At 37.0% G+C, this 24797-nt stretch overlaps 3 protein-coding genes and 1 pseudogene across 3 annotated transcripts; 2 read left to right on the top strand and 2 right to left on the bottom strand.

Moving 5' to 3' along the window:
* Positions 1-253: 253 nt before the first annotated feature.
* Positions 254-3170, bottom strand: LOC113684480 (PCNA-associated factor). Its single transcript, XM_027201858.2, has 3 exons — positions 2640-3170; positions 1583-1726; positions 254-874 (listed from the first exon to the last, which is right to left on the bottom strand). Exons 1-3 carry the CDS (start codon positions 2674-2676, stop codon positions 732-734), a joined length of 324 nt encoding a protein of 107 aa, XP_027057659.1. The 5' UTR covers positions 2677-3170; the 3' UTR covers positions 254-731.
* Positions 2711-6049, top strand: LOC149048561 (KRAB domain-containing protein 2-like; annotated as a pseudogene).
* A 4575-nt stretch (positions 6050-10624) lies between these two features.
* Positions 10625-11668, bottom strand: LOC113684484 (uncharacterized). Its single transcript, XM_089198835.1, has one exon. The coding sequence runs from the start codon at positions 11666-11668 to the stop codon at positions 10961-10963; it is 708 nt and encodes a 235-aa protein (XP_089054961.1). The 3' UTR covers positions 10625-10960.
* A 54-nt stretch (positions 11669-11722) lies between these two features.
* On the top strand, positions 11723-23490 carry LOC113684482 (radial spoke head protein 4 homolog A). Its single transcript, XM_089198834.1, has 14 exons — positions 11723-11858; positions 12566-12627; positions 13446-13501; positions 14108-14167; positions 14658-14850; positions 16940-17028; positions 18624-18678; positions 19109-19228; positions 19823-19920; positions 20469-20610; positions 21223-21332; positions 21701-21842; positions 22557-22674; positions 23101-23490. The coding sequence occupies exons 1-14, from the start codon at positions 11791-11793 to the stop codon at positions 23327-23329; spliced, it is 1542 nt and encodes a 513-aa protein (XP_089054960.1). The 5' UTR covers positions 11723-11790; the 3' UTR covers positions 23330-23490.
* The last annotated feature ends 1307 nt before the right edge of the window (positions 23491-24797 follow it).

Raw genomic sequence — 24797 nt, 5'->3', positions numbered from 1 at the left:
AGTTCAGATAAATTTGTAGATTTTTTTTCTTTCTCTTAAGGTGAAGTAATGCAATAATTTCATCCGTTTGAAAGTTACACAAAGTGTTCCATCTCAATTTGCCAACCAAAAAAATTTCTCTTGCATGCTTCACACGACTGTTTTCATAAAGATACATTAGTTTGCACCTTACTGGTTCCAGTTTGCCACACCACTGACAGATCAAGATAGATCAAGCAGTAATTAACAATATAGTGAGGAAACTACATACTTGTTGACACATTTCAAGTTTAATTTATTTAAGACCAGGGTTGTGTTTGAAATATGTTATATTTAATATGTACAGTAACAAGGTATTTGACAGTACTACTCAGATGACAAAATACATTACAGAATAGTTAAACAGCAGAATACATGGCAATTCTAAGTGAAACAATTGAAGTCTTCAAGTGAAATAAATACATAAATTACAATGCAGTGGTAAACACATCTGAGTGCAGTTGTCCATGATAGAAAGATGTTGAAATTGATAATTGTGTGTGACATATGATGCTTTGACAGAGAAAAAAAAAAAAATACTTGGCTTCAAAAGAAAAAACTTACCTCATAATGTATTATATAGACTCCTCACTGTACAATAATATATGCCTTTATTGATATCAGTTGATCAATGTCACTAGTTGCATGCTCATGAAACTGTTCAAATGATGAACACATCATGAAATTTTATGATTGATAATATTAGTTGTTGTTCAGTCCTCATGAATTGGTTTAACTCCATCTAGTCCCAATTCTTCAGAGGAGGCCCCTGGGTAACTGTTTGCCTCTGCTGCCTGTGGTTTTTCAGAGAAATCTTCATTACTTGCTCCATCTTTAGGAAAGAACTGTCCAATGCCTAAAAATATATCAATACACAGGTTGAAATAAACCTCAAGAGCACTTACACAGCATACTAGAACTATATACCGATACCTCCACTTTTGCTTCAAAAAATGCTTCAAGGGCCTATTCATTGTTGTCTGTAATGTGTTATTATTCGAATCCAACTTGCTTATCATGTTAGCCAGTACTTCTACTGAACTCCAACACATGAACTAGTAATCAGAGCACCAGATGTGTGGTTGAGGAGGTCCTGACCAGTTGATGTTGCATGGAATTCCTGGCTGCAGTGTTCACTTCTAAATCAAATCAAATTCCTGCTAATATTATTTTCTCTATCATTTCATCCCCTATTTGTTTAAGATTGAATCTAAAACAAGAATTAACCTTACCCAAACCATAGTGAGATAGAATAGATTCTGATAGAGATGGGATAGTAACAAACACAGGATTTTTTTAACAAGGGAGAAGACAAAATAAAAATGTAAGTCTTAGAGGTCAACCAAAAAGCATGGTTGGCAAATAGATAGTTCCCAGAAAATTACAAGGTTTTATTTCATTACACACAACTACCCAAGCAGTGCCATTCAAAACAAGCCAGCTTTTAGAAAGTAAATTATTGTCATTATTCCTTCTCCCCCAAAGGAAAAAAAGAGAGTTAGAAACTGGTATGTATCCTTGAACTCTCTCGGTTGTGGGATGTTATTATCACCTGGTAATTTACCTTTTTGCCATTTGGGAGATGGCCACCACTTGACAGGATTTCCTCCGCTGTTCTTGTTCTTGCCTCCTCCCGAGTTGTTTGGTGAACCAACCGATGATGATGATGAAGCACCAAACTGTTTGCGAGGAGCTTTGGCACCAACAGCTGTGTGTGCAAATTACATAATGTGCAACTGCTAGAACAGTGATCTGTTACTAAATTTTCGATAAGTTTTCATACTGATCCCTCCAAAGGCTTCAACTGAACCCTTGATCACATGGTTTGACAAATTAAATAGCAGTTGCAAAGCCAAAATAACTTCTGTGGTTGAGACAAAACGTTTTCCTAGTTAGTTAAGGCCACTTTTAATGAGTTGCTTAAAGTTCAAAACAAAATTCAACTTATAAATCTTGCGCAAAAAGCGATGAAGAGACCCGAAAATCAGCATAGCATAAAATTAATTGTTGTATGGTACAACAACTCTCACCTCTAGTGAAAGAATATCAATACCAGGGTCTCATTATGTCGTAAACTTCTTATCATAATTAGCACTCCAAAAAACAAAATTAAAGAATGCATCTACAGGATATATAGTGCTACCACCGTTCATCTATGGGATTTTAACCAAAGAAGAAAGAAATTATTCAAGCACGAACAGCCGAGTGAAAGCCACTACACCTTTTTGGTACATTTAGACAGGGCGAAGGTATTTAATCTTGTTGTTTAAATCCCATGATTTCTTCATCAAAACCGAACATAGGGTAGTTATACACAGAATATTCTCCCAATGTACATACCAAGCTTCACTGAGTTAAATGTACACGTGAGCGAAGTACCATAACGATTCAGATCAGTGAAACTTGAAAGCAATAGTCCAATAATCGATATTTTTAACATTAGCTTATATGACTCCTCTGAGGCGATCTTCTGTTTGTGACCAGATTTACCGGAATATCGGATCAAAAACAAGCCAGTGTTGTATCAATGAAATGAACACGATCAACCCCTCTTTCTCGATAACGAACTGCTGTTTTTGAAGCTAAAATTACAATAACCGGCGTGTAATCAATCCACTTACCTTTCCTTCCTGCACTGTCTGCTTTCGTTCGTACCATTTTGCAAAGCTGCTATTAAACCTAACGCGTGGAAATGGTGAACTCCGACGTCGAAATATCAACTTCGAATATGCGCGCCTTTTTATCTCACTTCACGTCGCATCAGGTCGAGGCCAACTTTTTCTGCAAAGGTTACTACCGTACGGCACTTGGTATCATCATGAATAGTCTGAATTGTCCATTTTCAAAATTCAAGCGAATCCTAAAACACGTCATAACAACTAACTATAAATGATAAGGTGACCTAAACGCGTCTCTTAATAGGTGAGGTTTATTTGAGTAGTTATCAGAGAACTTTACTGGTCCGCAAATGATCCCGGGACCGCAAATGATCCCGGACCGCAAATGGTCCCCGATGGGGGCCGCAAATGATCCCAACCAAAAAATAAGGAATAGCATGGACTTACATATTAGAGGAAGGTTAAAAAAATTATGTATATATTGGAGCGAAACCAATGCGCGTTGAGAGTACTCGATGTTTTTAATGTGGTTAGATGTCAGATATCTATAAAGAATATATATGTATATATATAGGAAGTCTGCAAGTCGATTTTCGCGTGGAACAGTGCTCAATACGTTGAAGCAGAGCAGAATAAATATTATGAGAGGAAAAAACGACGCAACTACATATCCCGACAAGCCTGTTTCGTGAATCGTTTCACTCTTCAGGGGTTTAATTTAATTTAAAATGTAGTTGCGTCGTTTTTTCCTCTCATAATATATATATATATATATATATATATATATATATATATATATATGCATGCTCACTAGTTTATCTAGTTTGAGCACTCTGGCATGGCTTAGATGATACCACATGTGTGAGATCACTTGGGGTGGCGATATAGCCTTACCTCTATTCTGGCATCAGCACTGCACTGATGAGGCCCAGAAGGCCGAAACAGTACTGTCTGCAGTCAGTTATATATATATATATATATATATATATATATATATATATATATATAGGGGAAATCCCCTGATGAGTGGACAACCACGAAACAGGTCTGTAGGGATGAACTGGTAGTTTATTTGTCTTTTTCCTCCCACAATATATACATCCTTCTACTCCTATGTATTGAGCACTGTCTTACGTAAGTCAAATTACTCTTTATATATATATATATATATATATATATATATGTGTGTATATATATAATTGTGGGAAATGTACCTTTCTTAGATTGGCCTAAGAAAGGTGACGAAGGGTTAAGGCAACGGGTTCATCGGAAGTTACAAAACGACATCTATGCCGTGAAAGAAATCCATGATCCGACAGTTGGACAGCCGAAGAAACAAATAGTCGAAAAGGTAACTTACTGAATTGTGGTGAAAAAGTCGGATGTTTCTCAGCTTGTGGATAGTGCGTACTACGAAACGAAAAGTGAAGGCACTAAAAAATTGAGCAAACAAATGTCTCAAATTTACCATGGGTTATTACGTCGAGTCATCCAACACAGTCTAAATTCATTGAAGCAGCAGCAAAAAATTAGGCCCCTCTTTCAAAATAAGGCGCCTCTCCGGCCAATCAGGGCATCAAAAGTACAAGAAAGACATCAAGTGGATCTTGTAAGCATGGTTAGCATGCTAGACGGTGATACTTATAAATACATAACGTCTGTTATTGACATTTTCAGTAGATTTCTTTTCTTACGTCCTCTTCAAACAAAAGAGACTCGTGAAGTGGCGGAACATCTTTAGACATTTACATCGAACACGGCCCTCCAGAAATTTTGCAAGGCGATCAAGGTCCAGAATTTAAGGGAGTAGTAAAGACTGTTTGCGAAACGCTACATGTTCGCAAAATTAAAAGCTCCGCATACAGTCTCCAGACCCAAGGAAAAGACGAGCGCTCACACAGAACGTGGAAGGAAAAAATAAAGGTTGATTTAATTAACAACAACAACAATGGCCATCTCAACTGGGTGGAGTCTCTACAACAGTACCAGCAACTCTACAATGAATCACCATAGCTTTCTCCATTTGAAGTGTACTTCGGTAGAAAGCCCAATAGGTATCGCAATAAACTGTTTCTTGTGGGAAAGAAGGAATATGAAGTTCCAGATGAAAACAGCAACGGTATCGAAATAGATGAATGCAAGACGGAAGAACCAACAGAGCTAGTAACAGAACGCAATTCTATCATGCAGAAAGCTCTGGATGCGTCTAATAAGGCTTCGCAGAATATGGTAAAGCGGGAGTTATGGCGAAATCCACCCTCACTCTATTACAAGGGAGAAACCGTTTTGATTCGAGTCCCTGTCTCAAAGAAATTAGTGAAGGGAAAGAAAAACTCGCTAAAGAACACCTGTGAAGGGGTGATCCTTGAGGCTAATCATTCCATGCACAAGTACTTTATCAGCTACAATGATCCCGTGACACTTGAGAGCGAAACGAGGTGGTTTAAAGTAGATGATGTTACCTCAGTAACAAAAGAAGAAGAAAATGAGCGGCAGCAAAAGGCAAAGAGTGACAGTGGGAGACGAAATGATACTTGCACAGGCCATGAAGCCGATTCCCAGGCCAACCAGCGAAGCGAGCAAGAACAGACAACGCCAGTTTGTCTGAGGCCAGCATCGATCAGATATTCTCCTTAGAAAAGCATAATGGTGACACTGTAACTAGCTATTGCCGAGGAATAAAGGCAAAGGTATGGCCATGGAAAAATCACAGAAGAAATTTTTCCAAAATGTGGACGAAAATTCCAGTGTTACTCAAAAAGTGTTTTTGAGAGTGGTGGAGCGTTGCAGTACTACTCAGATGACAGCGTCTTTTGTAATAGTTGCTTAATCAGTGGATGAATTTTGGTTTGGAATTAAGTGCAACAAAAACAAGCAATGCCGCAATTTGGGTGAAAACATATTAGTCTAAAGCACTACGTTGTTGTTGTTGTTTTTACTGAGACTGTTGCTGCTGTTGCCAGCCGGGTGACGTCAATGGACTGATACAATTTGATATAAAGATAGAACGGTATACCACGCCGGCATATCAATGTGTATCTAGTGAAGGAAGAATATGTAGTGTTTATTGTGTTGTGGAAAAGAATCTCGGTCATAATTTTAAGATATATAGTAAAGACTAAGTCCGTTTATGACGGTGCCATTCATAGCATCGTAGTATGAAAAAGGTAACAAAAAGAAGCCAGTTGTAAGCCATAATTTAAGATGGTTTTAATAAATATAATTGTTATTCATCCCAATTCCCTACCCTCACCATTCCCACGTCCATGCCATTCCTTATTTTTTAGTCGAGATCGTTTGCGGTCCCCATCAGGGATCATTTCCGGTCCGGGATCATTTGCGATCCGAGATCATTTGCGGTCGTGGGATCATTTGCGGACCCGTACAGAATTCTTAGCTGTAGGGAAACATAGACATGCAACACGTACACATTTTTTTCATGAGATAAATCAGTTGTATTGTATGTCATTTGGAATCTTTATCAAGAACTCGAATTTGTCTTTTTATTTGCTTGAAATGATACAACGACATATTTGTAGAATTATATGACCCACTATATAACCTATCTAACCACAACTCCCCCTCTGGCCCAGCGGCAGACTTGTAACTGGTAACTTACCAGAGAAGTGATAAGGTCATATTAGATGTATCTCTCATCCAATTAAAATTTATGTTTCAAATAAATCATGAAAAATTGAATTCTCAGTGCACAAGACAAACTCACCCCACATTCTCAAAGCTAAAACATATTAAAAGTTTGTAAACAGAACAAGGACCAATGTGAAATATGGTAAATTGGTAAAACATGTTACAAGTTTCCCATGCTTATTGGGAGTTACTATGTATATTATTTTAGTTCTAAGTTACTCAATGTAATGTTTGCCTCTATTCTGGTTGGCTGTTGTAGTGAGGACTAGTGACTCTTGGTTTTTGGTTCATGACAATGTCTTAGCAAAATCACTCCCTTTCTTGTAACCAATGAAGTTTTTTGACACACCATAAATACTCAAGCTAACAATAAAAACAATGGCAACGTTTTGCATCAAAAATGATAAGTTGATATTTTTACAGCAACAGAGAGCAAACATGGATAAATTATAAGGGTTACTTGATTTACACTGAAGAAATGTGAAATGGTTTCCGTGTTTACATAGCCTGATGTAAACACGCGGGGGGTTGGGAGAACACGAGATAAGCTGGAAACCACTCCGCTTCGCGTCGTTGTTTCCTACGCTTATCTCGTGTTCTCCCAACCTCCCGCGTGTTTACATCAGGCTATGTAAACGCGGAAACCATTTTACATTTCTTTTATAAAATAATTAATGAAAGAGGAACGAAAACCGTGTTTACATACGTTCATGTAAAATGGTTTTATGGCAAATCGGAGCCCGCGTAGTATTTGAATTATTTTATAATATATTATCTATTACATCTATTACACTATATTAGTATTGAGCGGTCAGCGGTCAGCAGTCAGCGGTCAGCGGTCAGCGAGCATGATGGCAGCGTTTTTTGCTGTCCTTTGTTAAAATAACTTTAAGGGGCACAATATTAGTTTATCTAGATGTGCCCCTCTCCTCTCCTTCAATATACAATGTAATTCAATTTAAGGGTTGCAATTTCTGTTCTACGCATCTTTTCCTTTGTAAATCTTTATCTGATTCTATGTTATATCACGTTATATTTACATAACTATGTATCAGCTAGGAATTGAAGGAATAAATAAAAAATAATAATAAATAAAAAAATATATTACACTGTTTAACTCTTTACCAGAAATCTGCCACAAGCAAGTCTTGTTGTTGATAACAGAAGCATTGTTGAGGAGAAACGTCGGCGCTCCAAAGCTAGAAATGACATCTTGTGACCAATGTTTAACGTCAGCCTCGTTAAGAATGTCCACAGCAGAGATATGCTTTGGTGCGCTTCCTTTACAAAACTCGTCATTCAGCTGATTTATCTTATGTGGTGAGCGTGCACATCCGAACACTATATGGTCTTTGGATATGTACAATTTCACCATGGCAAGGCCTAAGCCTGTGGATACCCCTGTTTTGGCGATTACTTCTTGTTTACCCAAAGACGCCATGATAAATCAGATGAAGGTTACATAACATATCAGGAGGAAAGTTCGAGTCATAGGACAAATTTCAGTCACTACTCACGAAACGAGCTTGGGATAACTTGAATTTTTCCCTTTATATTATTATATCATATTGTGTTAAGGAGTGTTGTGTGGTGCCAACATGGGAGAAGGCAAGTGAGAGGTATGTATGACTTCACCAGTCAGTTATCATTTCTGTTTCTTTAAATATCATCTTACGTGCTACTTTTCCTTTATTCACTATCATTTAACACACACACGAGAAGAAGTGAGGTGAGGAGCAAGGTTTTTTCAGACATGACTACTGAAGTGCACATGAGCAGTTTGTGAAGTCCATGTCAAGCACTTTTTTAAGACAATTTTAAAATTATTTGAGAAAAATATTTGGGGTTCTGTTCCTGTTTGTTAGTCCAGCCAAGCTTGTGTGGTCATTGGCCCCTATAATAGCCGCTGTTACGGTATAATATTAGCGACAGAAAAACGCAACAATTCCACAAACTCAACTACTTTATTAAACAGCAAGTAATGTTCTTAACAAGGAGCGAATCCTTAAAGCAGTACAACACTTATCATTAATAAACTTAAATTAATCTTTCGCAGTAACTGTCTCTCAGTATAGCTTTCAAAACAGTTGTCACTCCGACAACAAAAGCTACCACAGTTACATACGCGAGTCTTTATACATATATTCACAAAGTATTCTGGAATATTCCAAAAGCTTACATAAGAACTATTTTAGTAGTATTACTTAATAATTGTGTTACCTGATGGAATGTCTATAGTATGCCAGTCAGCATGACTCAGCAGCCTGCAAATTTCTAGCAGTTATGGCTTAAGAGTACAGGCAGTTAGCACTCACTTGTGTAACTTGTAAGATCTAAATTCTTCTGCCACTGAAGATGAGAGGGGAATATTGAGGTGCGATACAGAAAGGTAAAAAGATTGGAAAGTAAATATCTCATAAGGTTAACTTATAGGTTTTGATTTTCCTCAAACTGCAAAATTCTTGCAAAATAAAATGTTATAAAAGTCCTACTCCTTCCAAAATAAGAAAAACTCTGTATGGAAGTCAACTGTCAATTTGTATTCTTCACATAGGGACATACTTATCATATCCACCCATGAGCTACTTCCCAACTTGGCAAGCAAAAATTTTGAACAAAAACTGCCAAAAAATTATTATTGAACCCCAAATAAGTGTTTTCCTGTTTGTCTCTTATTCTTGAGGTACTTTTAAGCAGTTTTGACATCTCTTAGGCATGAGTAAGAAATAGAAACTGAAGCTCTAAAATTGAAAAAGCTGATAAGAAGCACATTTTAGTCTAGGATATATTTGGTCCCCCAAACATTAATTTAATAATAAGATGAGTAGCACAATCACCATACTCACTTCTGTAACATGTATGGAAAATGTGAAAATTGCTAGTTTGGGACAAAATCACTTCTTTAGGTCTGTTTTAAATTCACATTTACTATTACAACTGATTTATTTCAAACCATTTTATTTTTGTCACATTTGATTCAAATTTGTATTTACCCATAATCCCTTGTGGGTGTGGTCTTTTTCACAAATAATCAATTTCGAGTTCACTGACACAGTAAAAAGTAGAAATAATAACATTTTGTATTACATAGAGGCTAGTATCTCCCTAGTGAGATCAACTGGCACTCTAAAAACTGACTTTTTGCCTCTTTTTACAACTTGAAGATCACATCACCATTTTTCTCTTGGAAATTCAGCTCTCTTTTTGCGATTCTTTTCATTATATTTTAGATTCCTTAGCCTATTCTTTTCCTGCTTTTTCCTCCTCCACTCTTTGATCCTCGCAAGCTTTTCTTCCTTTTCGTTAACCATACCTCTTGTCAAGCGCACTTGAAGCGATATTTACAGATGGCTAAATCTCAGAAAAATTATTGAGCTTGAAGACCCCCGACCCTTGATAACGTCGCAGAAACCAAAATAGGAAAGGTTACCAAGCTATTTCGACACGGAGATGAAAATGGCGAAAATGGCGGAGCAAACAGCAGATTTCATAGCGCTTTTGGTGGCATTTGTGGCGAGACTCCGTTCTCAATATGGCGTCAACATGGTAAAAAGCGTAGCGACTTGGTCAAAAGTGAATATTTCGGCCGTTTCTAAAGATATGGACCCGAAAACTTGGAAATGACACGAGAAACTTATGAGCATTGAAGTGTAATCGATTTCGAAACCCGACTTTGCCGTGTTTGAAGTATAGTAGCGAAGGAGCAGGTAAGTTGATGAAAAATATTATTGCGTAATCAGGTTTTACAAAACCGTAGCGACTGTTTTACACTGATATTTCTCCGTTTATAGTCAATCCTTTAGACTGATTTTTCGCTATTTTAGAACACCAAGTATGAGCATTTGGTTAATGTGTTTTTGTTCCCACAGGATTCCAGTTCAGTCATTCTGCGGACAACAACTTGGTATACTTCCAAATTCTGAAACCCAGTGTTACACAAAGGATACTTAAGAATGATGAATCTTTTCTATGCGTTTTAATAAACTTGAAATGTCAAAGTTTTGCTCAAATGTAGTGTTTATTGTGTGTTATCATTAGGTGTAATTTGTTTGCTCAAACGAACTTTCTTTTCAGTGAAAAATGTATTTTAAAAATTTTACCACTGAGATTGTGTTACGCGTTACAACCAAAATTGGCTTGATTTTTCATCTTTCACGGGTATTTTCTCAAAGACAGTAATGTGGTTTTCTGATTTTTTGCTTTTACTATAATCAATGAGAACAACTTTACCTGTAAACAAAGATTTGGCTTCAATGAAAATGTAAAACAGAAGAAATCATTGAAAGTTTGCAGTCAACCCCCTATGGGCATGGTGATTGTGCTACTCATCTAATCAGACATTTTTAATAATTTCAACAACCAACTCAAAGGCTTTTATTTTCAAGTATTCAAAAGAATTAAACAGTAAATGCTAATTTGTGAAGAAATAGACAGAGAATTAAAAAAAAACAGTGATCCAGACTTTGTTTACAAGCTATAATCTGAACATTTAGAATGAAGAGTTCGTGATCCAAGCTAAAGTTAGAAACTAATACGCGTTACACTTAATTTCTTAAAACCACAAATTTTTTACACCTCATTCGCAATCTAAGTCCATTCTGTGTTCAAATCTGTCAATCCAATCTAAGAACCAAATGAATTGCTGATCGACTAACTTGTTCATCTCTGTCTAAATACTATGGAGCTGTAAGACTCATTCCATTCTGAGAGTGGTCAATGGATAGAATGAATGGACAGGCATCTCGGGCCCATTCTTCAGGACTCCTATACATTGCTGCACCTTGTTTTCCAAAGGTTGTCTCCAACATAGGTGTGTTGATGACTCCTGGGTTCAACGGAACACATGTCAGCGGTATAGGTAACTCAAGCGCCATTGCTTTAGAAAGCCCCTCAATGGCCCACTTGGAAGCACAATATGGAGCTTTATGCGCCGCCACACTTCTACCCCAGCCAGAACTAAAATTAACGACCACACCCTTTCCCGCTTTTATCATTTCGGGCACAAAATGGCGAATGACATTCGTGGTGCCCTTAATGTTGACATCGATGACACTGTTGAACTCTTCTCCAGAAATCTGCCACAAACACGCATTACTGTTGATTATAGATGCATTATTAAGGAGGAAAGTCGGCGCTCCAAAGCTAGAAATAACATCTTGTGACCAACGTTTCACATCTGCCTCGTTGAGAATGTCAACAACAGAGAACTGTTTTGGTTTGCCTCCTTTACAAAACTCTTCGTTCAGCTGATTAATCTTTTGAGCCGACCGTGCACACCCTAACACCAAATGGCCTTTGGATATGTACCATTTCACCATGGCAAGGCCTAAGCCTGTGGATACCCCTGTTATAGCTAGCACTTCTCGATTACCAACGGCTGCCATAATGGATCAGAGAGAACTGTCAAGAAACTGGAATCTAGACCGTTCTGGTTGTCATGGCAACTTCTAATAAAGTAATCGAGGGAATGCTGATGTTGTAGGGTACCTTAGAGGTGGTTAGAAAGATGCAAGAGGAGATAAAAAAAGCTAAAGTCTTCCTTCTGAAAACAAGTTCAACATCATCTAAAAATGTGTAAGTATCTGCTAGCCCCTTAACTGTGATGGCGATCATGAAAACAAGCTTACAAACTCTCGGGCTTCTTTTTTTGTTCGCTAGCTAGTGATGCCTTCAAAAGTAGGGAAGAATAAAGTCTCGCACATAATCGACAAGACGAGAATTTCTCCTTTAATAGGCGGCACACAATCCCATACATTGTATTTGTGGTATAATTATATTGTATTTGTAGAATGACAAATGAACTCTCGCAAATAGGCTGGTTATAGACGTGAAATGTGCTTACTGAATTCATATCCCATTCCGGTAGTTAGATAACAGCGTAATATGTGACGAACACAGTCCATAGACTGTAAGATTTTACGCCACTATCTGCGTCGGTGTATATATATATATGTAAGATTTTAAGCTGTTAACTAACGGCGTAAAATCTTACAGTATAATTTCCTCCAGTCGGTGATGTATATATGTAAGATTTTACGCCAGTAACTAACGGCATAATTTCTTCCAATCGTTGATATATATAATGTAAATTTTACGCCAGTAATATTATATATTAATTTATTATAATTAATCTACCGACTGAGGTAGTGGCGTAAAATCTTACGGTATATAGACTGTGTTAATCACATATTACGCCATTATATATATTCCCATCCCATTCGAAAGAAATATTGTACTTATTTTTAGCCATTCGTTGATTTTTCTCTTTTGTATGAGTTCAGATATGACCATTTAAGTGATGTGTTAAGCAAAATTTTAGAGGAAAGGCCAAATCACTGTGTTGGTAAGTAATCATGGTATTTTTTTATTTTAAGCTTTTTTTCTTGTGCCTTATTTCACTTATCTCCTAGTGAAAATGCCTTGAATTGATCACTCTCTTTAGGAGACATCTACATTTCTTGAGATATGTTTTAGTGTATGTTTACAGAGTAAGATATAATTTACAGTGGAATATATATATATATTTTTTTTTAGTATAACTAATGTGTGTCTATAGTACGTCACTGTCATGGTGCAAGGAAACATTTTGTTAACCCTCTGATTAGTCCTGGCATGGGGGTTATCAATTTACAGAGCCAACATTTACTTGGTTGCTAACTGGAGAAGGAGGCTTATTAGAGAGGAGGGGCTCATTGAAAATTTACTGAACACCAAAATGTCAAAGATTTTTTTTTTTTTGAGGAGGTTGGTTAGGCCAGGAAAAGGGGGAGGAGGGGTGTTCCTATCACACACCCTCACTAAGAAGAAAAAAGGGATACCTATTTTGTTTAAAATGTCAGTTTTTGGCAAAAGGTTGTGATAGTATTGAAATTGAGGAAAAGTTTTGAATTAAAATTCGGAACTGTTGAACAAAATGAGTTTTCGTATTTAATTGTTTTAAAATTTTCAATGCTATAACAAATCAACTGTATTTCAATATTCTGTTGGGATTAAAGCCAGAGGAGGAATTTTTTTTTTTTCTCTTGATAGTCCTCTAACTAGGAGATGAGGCAGGGTAAGGGATTTGACAGGCATAGGTGCTAATGTGATCAGAAGTTATGTTATTAAGCTATTTTGTTCTTACTTGTTCGAGTGCTCCTTATTGCAATGATACCATTCTAGATGTATTTGAAGACATCAGTAAAAATGTAAAAAAAGGAAAGACTGAGGAGTCTGAGGTAGGATTTGCCTTATAATAGAACTTGCTATTTTCTTATGGGGAAACAAGGGTATTTTACCATCTTGGGAACTGTAGTATTTTCAATTGTTTCAATACAGCTTTTATTTGCTTTAAGAAGGTGATGTTATTTCAACTTTTTTATTTATATATTTTTAAGTCTAAATTGTTAAGAGATTTCTTGTAGCGAGTGTGGTGTGTTTCAGGGACAGGAGTGAATTGGTGTGTGGAAACCAATCTGGATATTTTTTCAGAATAATCAATTGATCCAACTTTTATGATTTCTGTGGAACTACCATTTCTCTTTCTCTTTAAAGATTTCTGCATGTTTGGTAGTTGAAATTTAGAGCACTCAATATTTTGTTTCCTTTAACACTATATCATTTTGCTTAAATATCCCTTTCTTCTCCTGTTTTATTCCAGCATTTTAGCATAGTGATTGTAAATGCATGAATTGTTAATTTGCTATCTGCAGAGTCTAGTCAAATCAGTGGAGGTTTACAAATTTTCTGTCAGGGGCAAATTCTGAAGACTAGATACTATGCTATAGTCTTGTAGTTAAACGATTCAAATAAAATGAGACTGAATTTTTCCCAATTATTTTCAGGAACTAGAAGATGACAAGGAAAGCAAAGAGACTGCTGAAGTACACCAGAAACTGTTTGAGGTTAGCTTGTCAAATGACAATATGGATCACATTTCGAGTAACAATGATCTTGTAGCTGGTAATGTTAACTTAGTGAGACTGACTGATATCATTAAAGAGTGATTTGTTAAGGGGGATCTAGGACTTAGTGAAAGGGGGTTCAGATAAATGTCTACTCAAAGGTGGACAATCTTGAGAGGGTCAGGGGGCATACCCCTGCCAAGAATGTTGAAATAAAGGTTTTAGAAAAAGTTGTTTCCAGTGTTCTAAGGGATAATTATGGAAAAAAAAATAGATTTACATATTTTTAGATGTTTTCACCCCTGTCTTTCCTTTTCAAATCATCTTTGAAATGCTTTTATGTTCAATAATGTCAAGTATCAAGAACTTATGCCAACTGATTTGGTATTTTTCATGCAAATGGCACGATCCCTCAAGGATGGTGGATTGTCTGTTTTTAACTAAGTTACAAGTCTGTTAACAGTGTATTTTGTTGCATTTGTATAAATAGAAAGATGGTGATGGAGAAGGTGGTGAACCTGAGACAGAAGAAGATATTGAAACCCCTCTCCCTGATCTCATGAATTTAAATTTTTACTTTGAACAAGCTGGAATAGGATTGAGCCATGAAGAAATGTTTAGAGTATTTCTCGCATTAAAGCAGCTGGTGGATACTAAACCATTACAAATGGTTCGTTTTTGGGGTAAGAAAGATAATTAAAAAATCACTGTAATTTGTTTTTGTTTGATTTAAGTTAAATGTTTTGACCCAAGAATAAGCACCTCCAAGTCCTTTTAGTATAATTTGTGTGGCCTGCATAGATTTTAACCCTAAGCAATCACCCAGCATAAAATTCAAGAACCAAAGTAAAAACATAATATAAAGATTTAGCCAAGCCTAAAAGTGGAGCACGTCTCAAAGGCACAACACCTTGCCCTCGCCAGGACTAGAACGCGGGTTGTCCAAGTCGGAGCCCAGTGCACTGACCACTGGACTACTGGACAAAGCCATGGTGTTTGCGTGCCCATGGTACAGTTGACCATGCATGTTAAAAGTAGCACCTTGTACAGTCATACGGTTGTACGGTTGTATGGTCGTACATCCAAATTTTTTCAGCTCGATGGGTTACTACTATTTTGTATAATTATGGGGCTATGCTCTGCAAGCTCCGCTATAAATTGCTTACATGTAGCTATTTGGCGACTGGTATGGGTAATGAAGAAAGCAAGACCTTTTGAACTGAATTGGTTAATTGTCAACTCAAGATTAAAAATTTGCTGATCAGAACCAGCTCATGATATTTTAAAGTAGCTCTGGAGTCTTTGAGAATTGTTTAAATTGATTGAATCATATGAAGAAAATGGTGGAAAGGGTCAAATTAAGCTTGCATGTGTTATTAAGAATATCATTATAATATTATTACATGTAAAATGTCCGAAGGTTTTGTTGAAAGCAAGAAAGTGGTCAAAACACAAGACGGGGTGGATAGAGGAGAGGAAACCTTCACACTTGGACCCTGTGAATCTGACCACTTCACCTGATCTTTTCAGTTTGAATTTATGTTAACGCTGCAGTTGATTGGTTACCCAAAATCATTTTGAGATCAGTATATCTCCAGACTTCTCCATTTTCACCAGCTAATGAAAGGTTTTTGAGGCAACATGGCTTACAAGCCAGATTTCAAATTCTGATAAAAAGGCTAACATCACATTTCATTTGCATGCATAGTGGTTTACTAATTTGATAGAAATATTTAATATGATAGCTATATAATTATTTGGAAACAATTAGTGTCTCCATGCCTCATTTGGATGCCCCTGAATGCCATGCATTAAGGAGGGCATAGTTACTAAAACAAGGAATGATCTAAAATGGCCTTGAGTGATGTGAACAATCATGGACTGGATTACAGATCGGATAATAAACCAGATCATGGATTGGATCATGGATCATATTAGATCGTGTTAAATAATATTATTGAGCTCAAGCCCCACTGGAAGGTTTTTTTTGCCAAAAACCTTAGGGGTCAGAACACAATTCGAAAAAAAATAGGGTTTTGAAAAATACAACAATCAAATCATTACAAAATAATAGAGAGTTCAAAAGAAGGGGGGTGTGAAAAAATTAAAATATACTTAATGAAAATTAGAGATATCTCGTAACAAGCCCAAATAGAAGGCAGGCCCATTCGAAAGTTTTTTTTGCCCCAGAACTCCATGTAGTCACTTTCAAAACTGTGTCGAGGAGTTGTGTTGTGCCGCCATGGATGAAGCCAAGTGAGAGGTTCAAATCATTCTTCAATAAGGAGGGGGGCATTGGGATTTTTTGGCTATTTGATATTGGTTTTTCAGTTTTTGCGCTAAAAGACTTTGGGTTTGTGGTTTTGCTGTTTCTTTTGCTTTGTGGATTTTATGTGGTTTAGCATTAGTTTTCAGTTTTCATCAAAAACACAAACAGGTTTTCAAAAGTTTTTCTGGTTTGTCTTTAATCTGAGTGGCAATTAAGTGCCTCCACTGATCTCAAACAGCCACGAAATACATATAATTCATGTGAACACATAAAGATCATATTATCTGAAATCACAATTCACAAATTTTAAAAAAAAATCATGATTCACATTCAAAGCATATGAGACCCTCATTAAGTGTAGGTTGGGAGGTAGTGAAAGAAATTTGAAAATGTTATGTACTTTTACACTTTATATGCAGCTGTTTGTGTGAATGGGAAAGAGAAGGCAAGGTCAAATTCTCAACTGTGACATCCAATGAATAACATGCATTTCAATTCCACAGGTAAAGTGCTTGGTATTGAGTCAAATTATTATGTGGCAGAGGTAGAATACAGGGAAGGAGAAGAAGAGGAGGATGAAGAAGAAGAAGAAGTGAGGAATTAAAAATCAGCCATCACAGTTTATTTTACCTCCCAGTTTCTTATAATGTGTGGGGTGATTGATTGGTAAATTTTGGTAGTCATTAACTCTACTTCACAGCCAGCCAAAAATTCAACATTGTTTTTGTCACAGTATGTCTCACTAGGTATCACCAATTGTTGTAACTTTGGTTAGTGGATGAATTTTTAGATCCTCTCTTTCCTTTTAAAATCATTTGAAACTTGCTTAATTTGACTTCACAACAATTAATTTGCAATAAATTTAATATATTAAAGTTCAGATGGCAAACAGGTGAACAATCAGAAGTAAGCCACCATCATCATGATTTAAAGGAGTATGGGCAGAGTTGATATGCCAGGCTTCCAAACAAAGGCACTGGTTGTAAGGCAGATTAGTGGTGATAATTTTAGACTTATCCCACCCAGTTGTATGGTATATAGTTAGGCATGTGTGCTCCAATAAAGAATAGCCTCAATTTTAAAGTTGTTCAAAAATCTTTTGACTTTGGGGCATATTTTTGCCAAACCTAAGGATCCTATTACAAAAGAACAATGAACTGATGCTATTCATTGTATTCCTTGCAATGAATGTGATAATGAGTATATCACACAGACCAAATGTCAGTTTGGTACATGTTTGAAAGAACATCAAAAAGTGGTCTTCTTTTGTGAAAAAGATAATTCAGCTTTATCAGAGCACACATGCCTAACCAACCATACAATTTGGTAGGATAGGTCTAAAATTATCACTATTAATCGGCATTACTACAAGTGCCTTTGTTTGGAAGCTTGGTATATCAACTCCACCCACACTCCTTTGAATTGTGAGGATGGCAGCTTACTTCCTTACATCTCGTCAGAAAAAAGGGTATAGCTAATTAGTAAGGGTATAAAAGGACCACCCGTTGCAGCGTTGAGGTCACCCCTGATGAAGGCACTAGACAAGAGTGTCAAAACATTGGGTCTATGAATTGTAACTTCTTGGTTACATTCATCAAATCTTTAAACCTAAGTAGCATCAAACCATGTCTGCTTGCAATAAATTTTTTCTACTTTTGGGAAGTAGATTTGTAATCTTAATTGAAGCTGTTCATTGTGACTAGAAATTGCTTAAATTTCAAAGGAGAAATGTAATCGTTTGTGGTCATTGTTTGGGTGTGGATCATGACATTTCCACAGCATACTGCTAGTCTTCTTCCAAGCCTGTCAAAGACAATTTAGAAAATTAATGAAAAAATATCTTACCAGCCTTGTTTTCTCAGTAAGTTATGGATCCTGCTTTTTTTCCTCTCTGATGCATGGCCAAACTTAATGGTTAACCATTTCACTCACAATATCTCTTTAGTAAATCTCCTTACTGTCTGTCTCCTTATTGTCTGCCATACAATTCTTATGATGCAAGTTCCAAGAATTTGGTAATGGATCAACTACAAATTCCATAATTGATAATTTTCTTTCCTCTCAGTATTTGTCTGCGTCACATGGTATCAATATTGTAAGGAGAAATTCTGTTCAGGTCAGCTATGGGAGTTAAATGTTTATGAGTCATTTATTCCAGTAAAGATGGATATATTTTTTTCTTTGTAGCAGGGTGAGGGTGAAGGAGATGAACAGGCAAAGGAGGAGGATAAAGGTGAAGAAGGTATGTGTGGGTGCAAGACTCAAAGCTTTTAATACCTTCCAAAATGCTATTAAAAACCACATTGTGCATCAGCAGTATGTTTTTAGAATACTGCAGTACCACAATTTCAGATAAGAGTGACCAAAATACCCTGAAAAAACTTGAACAATACTGTGAACCCTAAAGTCCCTCTCTATATTCATTAAACAGTCGATCAGTATGAAAAGTTGACATGAAAAAGGTAACTATGTGAATAGGTAGGTGAGAGAAAGTTAAGGGTAATTTTTTCCACATTTTTACTCTTTAAAAAACCAGACCAGTAGGTTTTCTTAGATTGATTTTTGGCCTGGCTCTTGCAATCTCTGTTGTAATGATTGAGTGTTATAAATGCAGTTCATTTTAATACAGATCCAATTAGTTTTTAACTGTATTTTTTAATTATATGCCATAGATGATGAAGGTGGTGAAGAAGATGATACACCCAAACCAGAGTGGAAACCGCCCCCAGTTATACCTAAAGAGGAAAACAGAACTGGCACTAACAAGAGAACTTTCTTTGTTTCAACTGATCGTACGTATTCTATTGCTTACTTCTTCAATGTTTGACAAACTTGTGTCACTTTAACAGCTGTCATCACCATCTAATTTAGCTCATATATGGTCAACTTCTGAGTCAGAAGATCCATTCTGGTAGAGCTCAATATTCCACTTTTAGTATTGCATAGTGACAAGGACATTTGCTTCTCCACACTGGATGGAATGCCAGTCCATGACAGGGTTACCTTTAAAATTTTATCAGTCTTCTTTACAGTCTGCTTTTTCACTCCTTGGTAAGAATAGGGTAGTTAGGCTAGAGGTTACGTATGTGTTGTAAACACAATGACCTGGTCAAAGCTACAACAAATAAACTTTTTATTCAGAGTCCAGCACACTTTGCCTGGTCATCAGTCCACCACATATATGTGTAGGTTGTCAGCTGTTGATACCAACAACAGGATACCCAATGGTGATAAAGTTCAAATTGTATTCCTGTTTCTGATAAATTCTGTAAATTTTGTGATATTGTGTTGTTCTGTTAGTGATTTTTATATGACAACATTGTCCTATAGCTATGTGCATGGAACATATTCACTGTCTCATAGATCCAATTTGTTTAATTTCTCAGCTGGTAAACCTTGGATAAAACTTCCAGCTGTGACCCCTGCACAAATAGTAGCTGCAAGATGTATTAAAAAATTCTTTACAGGAAGACTGGATGCTCCGGTAACATCACAACAATCGTTATTATCATATTTACTGAAAAAAACAAATAGTTGTAAAAAGTGATCCTATTATTTATTGTTTTCGGTTGAACCTCTTTTACTGTGTTTGGATGTGAGCCAAGAAAATTCAAGGAGGCCTAAATCAAGTCAAGAGTGTTGGTAAACTTGTCCAAACTGTTCAGCTAAAAATCATACCTACAATGAAAACTTAATAGGGTAAAAGAAAAGCCAAATAGGAGACATAAGTAGATTGTTTTCAACTGGAAAGTTAAGCTGGAAGTCTCACCTTTGATTTACTCTGGTCAGTTTTTTGGACACATTAACTAACATGTCAATCTTGAAAAGTTTTCTTTTTTTTTTAGTTGTTCAGGGCTTGGAAAAGCTTAAAAATTTAAATTTAAAGGCTGTACATCCTGGCTTTCCTCCAGCCATATACCTCTGTTGTTCCATAAACTGCATATCTTTTTCTACAAACTATCACGGTAATTCAGGGGAGAATCTGATAAAGAACCAAAAATTTATTCTTTATTTCTTTTTTTACCTTTTCAGATTGTGAGTTATCCGCCTTTCCCAGGAAATGAAATGAATTATCTGAGAGCACAGATTGCTCGCATTTCAGCTGGAACACAAGTTAGCCCTGCAGGGTACTACATGTTTGAAGAAGAGGAGGAGGAGGAAGATGAAGGAGAAGGTATCAGTCTTCAACCCGTAAGCCATTACTGGGCTATGTAATATCCTACTTACATTGCGCATTGCACGAAGTATATTATATAAGTATATATGCAATCAAAGCACGGTGATCCCAAACAGAACTGTTTTAAAAATATATACTTAGTGAGGTTGAGAGTAAATTTTATTGACTTGGGTGATAAATTAATTGATATTGGCCTTTGCATCAAACTTTCTATTAAGTTCTTTTTTGTGCATAACTGAATCTTAATGACAAGGTAATTATGTTTTTATCAACTGAGTTGATAATGTAAATTGGCCACCGTAAAGAGTTTCAAAGCTGACGTTGTTGGCGCCATTCACTCTGACGAAGGGCTAACGCGCTAATTTACATTATCAACTCAATTGATAAAACCATAATTACCTTTTTATAATCCCCTACCGACGCAGCTCCACAGTTTCTTTAGAGACTTGCCCTCTGAATCTGAATGATTTTGCATGTGAACCCAGAACTCCTGTTTCTACCGATAAGGTTGCAGTTTAAGTAATGATATAAACTGAAAATAACCATACTTAGTTCTGTACTAGCGTCAAAATTGACAGAAAACCCGTTTTCCTCTCATCCTTTCCACAGTGCGTGACTCTTACATGTTGAATGTTGACTTTGAGGGTATAAGTGTGAGAGAACTTGCAGATCCATCACTTCATAACTGGGTGCATCATGTACAGCATATATTACCACAGGTGCGTGGGGTAACTGACTGACTTGAATTCTTTTTTCGCATCAATATGGCATTTGAAAGGTGCACAAAATTATGTAACACTTCTTTGTCACATAATGAGAAGATTGCACCGTCGATAAATTTTTTTAAAGAAACTGACACTCCGAAGTAATTTTGCTGAGTCTTTTTATAAAAAAATAAACAGTGAACCATACACTCATGGCGTACAGAAGTTACATCGTAAAAGAGTCGAATAATTCGACTTAATTCAGCGTAATTTTCTCCGTGTTTTGGTATCGTAATGACTTTACTGTTGAAACTACCTACGGATCTTAAGAACTAACAGGCCTTTAATGACTGAAGAAATCCTTCTCGTTTTTTCTTCGTTAGGGTCGCTGTGTTTGGCACAATCCTGTTGAAAAACCTGAAGATGATTTTGAAGAGGAAGAAGAGGAAGATGAAAAGGAAGACATAGAGGAACCAAAACCAGAATCAGGGCCGCAGTTATTGACCTCCATTGCAGAGGATGATGGTATGTAATGATTTATGTTATTGTTATTAAGTGACAATATTATTTCTACCCCTTGAAAATCAAATTTATTTCTTTGTTTCGTCGTTATATTAACGACGAAACAAAGAAATAAATTTGATTTTCACCCCAAAACAAACCCGCTTGTAATCGACCCCTTGATATCCCCCAGTAACCTATTGCGTGCAAAACGGACTTCAACCATCTGTCCTTAACGTATATTGAACAAGTTCCTTATGAATGATTTGGAAATGCCACTGACAATTGTGAACTTATTTGAGGTTACGTAATTGTTCACCATGTGAGGTCTTTTAGAACAGCTCTATAATGGATACCTGGTCCAGGAACCAGTTGTTCAAAGGGCGGATAACGCTATCCAACAGATAAATCGCCATAAGTACTGTACTACCCATCGGATAGAGATTTATCCATCGCATGGCGTCCCGATTTCTGGACTTGTTGGGTGGTAGATTCTAAATGAGGTATTTTTAAAAAATAATCTTCCCTCCCCTTCCCAAGCCGTGCGATTTTGTATTTTCTCTCTCTCGCTGACCTCGCTATCACGGAACACAAGAGATACCATGCTGAGCCGATCAATACCTGGGACCGAACAACACCCAGGGAAAGCTTATCGGACCCAGGGAATGACATGGTATGGCTCAGTAGGCACGTTGCAAGGCCTATTGCGTATGTCTTTAATTTTTCTACCGGTCACAGCTGTTAATGGGATGCCGGCGTGGACTCCTAACATGTCGTCAGAGTTACTACCTCAGTATGGCCTCGCTATCATGCGCTCCAACAGGTGGCCTGGTGCAGTGGCTTTTGCCAAAGACAGGTACGGAACACGCGAAAGTAAAAATGATATGCAGTTGGTCTGTAAACTTTCCCTTCCTAATAATTATCTATGGTTTGACCTTCTCCTATACAGCTTCTTGGTATTATAAACCGAACTCAGAATTCAACAAAATCTTTCGCACCTCTCAAGTCAAATGTAGGCGACTCTCTGTAGTTCTACTGAACTACTATTTATTAACACTTGAACATAAGCTTATAAAGTTTGTAACCTCTTGCACCTTAGTAAATGTTAAATAAGGAAATTCTCTCGCTTACATTTTTCTGTGTCCATTTACTTGCGAAAAAAAAAGCTCAAATAAACAGGCATTCTCTGATATCCAGCATGTCCACAAACGCGTGTTCTAAGACCCAAGGCAAGGAGCTTACTTTCTTTTTCTCTTTTTTTTTTTTTGTGTCTTTTCCAAAGGAAATTCGAAAATTTATATGTTGGATGGGGACACAAATTTGATGCGGACAACTACACCCCGCCCCCACCCCCTGCTGCCATGGAGGAGTACCCTGTGGTACCGGAAGTAACAGAGGTGGATGACCCAACAGTAGAGGAGGAGAGAGCACTGAAGAAGGCGCAGGAGGAGGCCATGGAGGCTGCAGAGGATATGGATGATGTAGATGATGACGAGGATGACGACGATTAGGAAACTTTACTCAAATATCACGATTACTATTTATCTTTTAGACAAGACTTGATATTAACCAAGAATTGCCAACCTACCAGATTTTTGAAAATACAATTGACGATTTATGATGTACATAGTTTGATCTCTCCTTGAAGAATAAAGGGTTGTTTCCTGTTTTACTTGTAGCCCTTTTTTGTGAATTTTAGCTCCATTCGGTAAAATTAGCTGACGTGTAGAATATGGTGCATATGCTTTAGACTGTTATATAAGATTAGGTTATGTTTTTTTCAAATCGATAATTATGTTCCTCATGCGAACGGTGAAACTAAAAACGCATCAAGAAAATTACGATCTTGAAACTCTGGGCGAAACGATTCGTGTATTAGAAACGAGATTATGTTGGAGTGCTGGTGATATTAACAGGCTTGCTCAGCCTGTTTCCACCATACTTGTCTAGGTCAATGATCCTCCATGTAAGGACCTTGCAGCGGGAACACTTTATCTTGTCACTTACTCATCTATTATCAGGTTTGTCGCTAACTAAACGATGTTAAATAGCTTTGGTGATCGATTTGTGGGGAACAAATTGAAGGTTAGGAATTGCCGCCAATGCTCTCTTGAAGATCCTTACACTTTAGTCAAGATTCTTTCATCTTTTTTTTCAAAATCATTCCAGTGCTCAAGCGAGAAATTTTAATGCATTGTGAAACAAACGAGAACTTTGTTTCACAGCGAGGAATAAACCAAACGTTTTTTGTTGTTGTTGTTGTTTCTTTAACGCAGGGTGAGATACAAAATTAGATAGCTCCATTTCTCGCGTTCTTAAAGATCGTGTTGGGAAAGACTTTCTCTGTTCGATGCAATTGGTCTGACTATGTAAAATCTGCACTTAGGTTGGCCTAAGGTGAAACATACATACCACGCTGTCAATAAACAATTGGTTCATACGTCAGCGTGCGCTCATCGAGATATGAAGCACGCGGGAAGTTTGGAGAGCACGAAAGATGCGTAAGAGTCGCTCGAGGCGTAGTCGAGAGAAACTCTAGCTTCTTGAGTGCCCTCCAAACTTCCCAAGTGCTTCATATCTCGATGAACGCACAGCTGACGTATGAACCAATTGTTTCATAACATTTTCAACCCGATGGAAAATTTTTTTTCTCGAGGGATTTGTTTGCTTACGTCATGAGCGTGCACAATAGGAATATGAAGCACGCTCGCGCAATTGAATTTGATTAGACAAATTTACTAGCTATGTTATAACAGTAGTAATCAAGTAGGATCATCGTCAAGTTCGTAGGGCTCGTTTGTTAGGCACTAAAATTACTTTTATTAAAGTGTTCTTTCCCGTAGTTTCCACTCAGGGAAAACAGACGATTTAGAGAGTCAGTCAGTTTCTGGACCCACGTCACCCTGCACTAGTTTTACTGTTCAAGCGTAACGTGAGCGCTAAAAAAACGATAGTCTCTATTTTGCAAAGCCTCTTACA

Source organism: Pocillopora damicornis, chromosome 3, assembly GCF_964200805.1.
Source record: "Pocillopora damicornis chromosome 3, jaPocDami1.2, whole genome shotgun sequence".
Lineage (NCBI taxonomy): Eukaryota > Metazoa > Cnidaria > Anthozoa > Scleractinia > Pocilloporidae > Pocillopora > Pocillopora damicornis.
This window is presented reverse-complemented; position numbering and strand designations above follow the sequence as displayed.

Excerpts from the sequence above, each read along its gene's own strand:
- LOC113684484 (XM_089198835.1), bottom strand. The coding sequence starts at position 11,668 with ATGGCAGCCGTTGGTAATCGAGAAGTGCTAGCTATAACAGGGGTATCC.
- LOC113684482 (XM_089198834.1), top strand. The coding sequence starts at position 11,791 with ATGCAAGAGGAGATAAAAAAAGCTAAAGTCTTCCTTCTGAAAACAAGT. Across the intron at positions 18,679-19,108 it reads GGAGGATAAAGGTGAAGAAG|ATGATGAAGGTGGTGAAGAA; the intron begins GTATGTGTGGGT and ends TATATGCCATAG. Across the intron at positions 21,843-22,556 it reads CTCCATTGCAGAGGATGATG|CTGTTAATGGGATGCCGGCG; the intron begins GTATGTAATGAT and ends TACCGGTCACAG.
- LOC113684480 (XM_027201858.2), bottom strand. The coding sequence starts at position 2,676 with ATGGTACGAACGAAAGCAGACAGTGCAGGAAGGAAAG. Across the intron at positions 1,727-2,639 it reads AGACAGTGCAGGAAGGAAAG|CTGTTGGTGCCAAAGCTCCT; the intron begins GTAAGTGGATTG and ends TTGCACACACAG. Across the intron at positions 875-1,582 it reads ATCTCCCAAATGGCAAAAAG|GCATTGGACAGTTCTTTCCT; the intron begins GTAAATTACCAG and ends ATATATTTTTAG.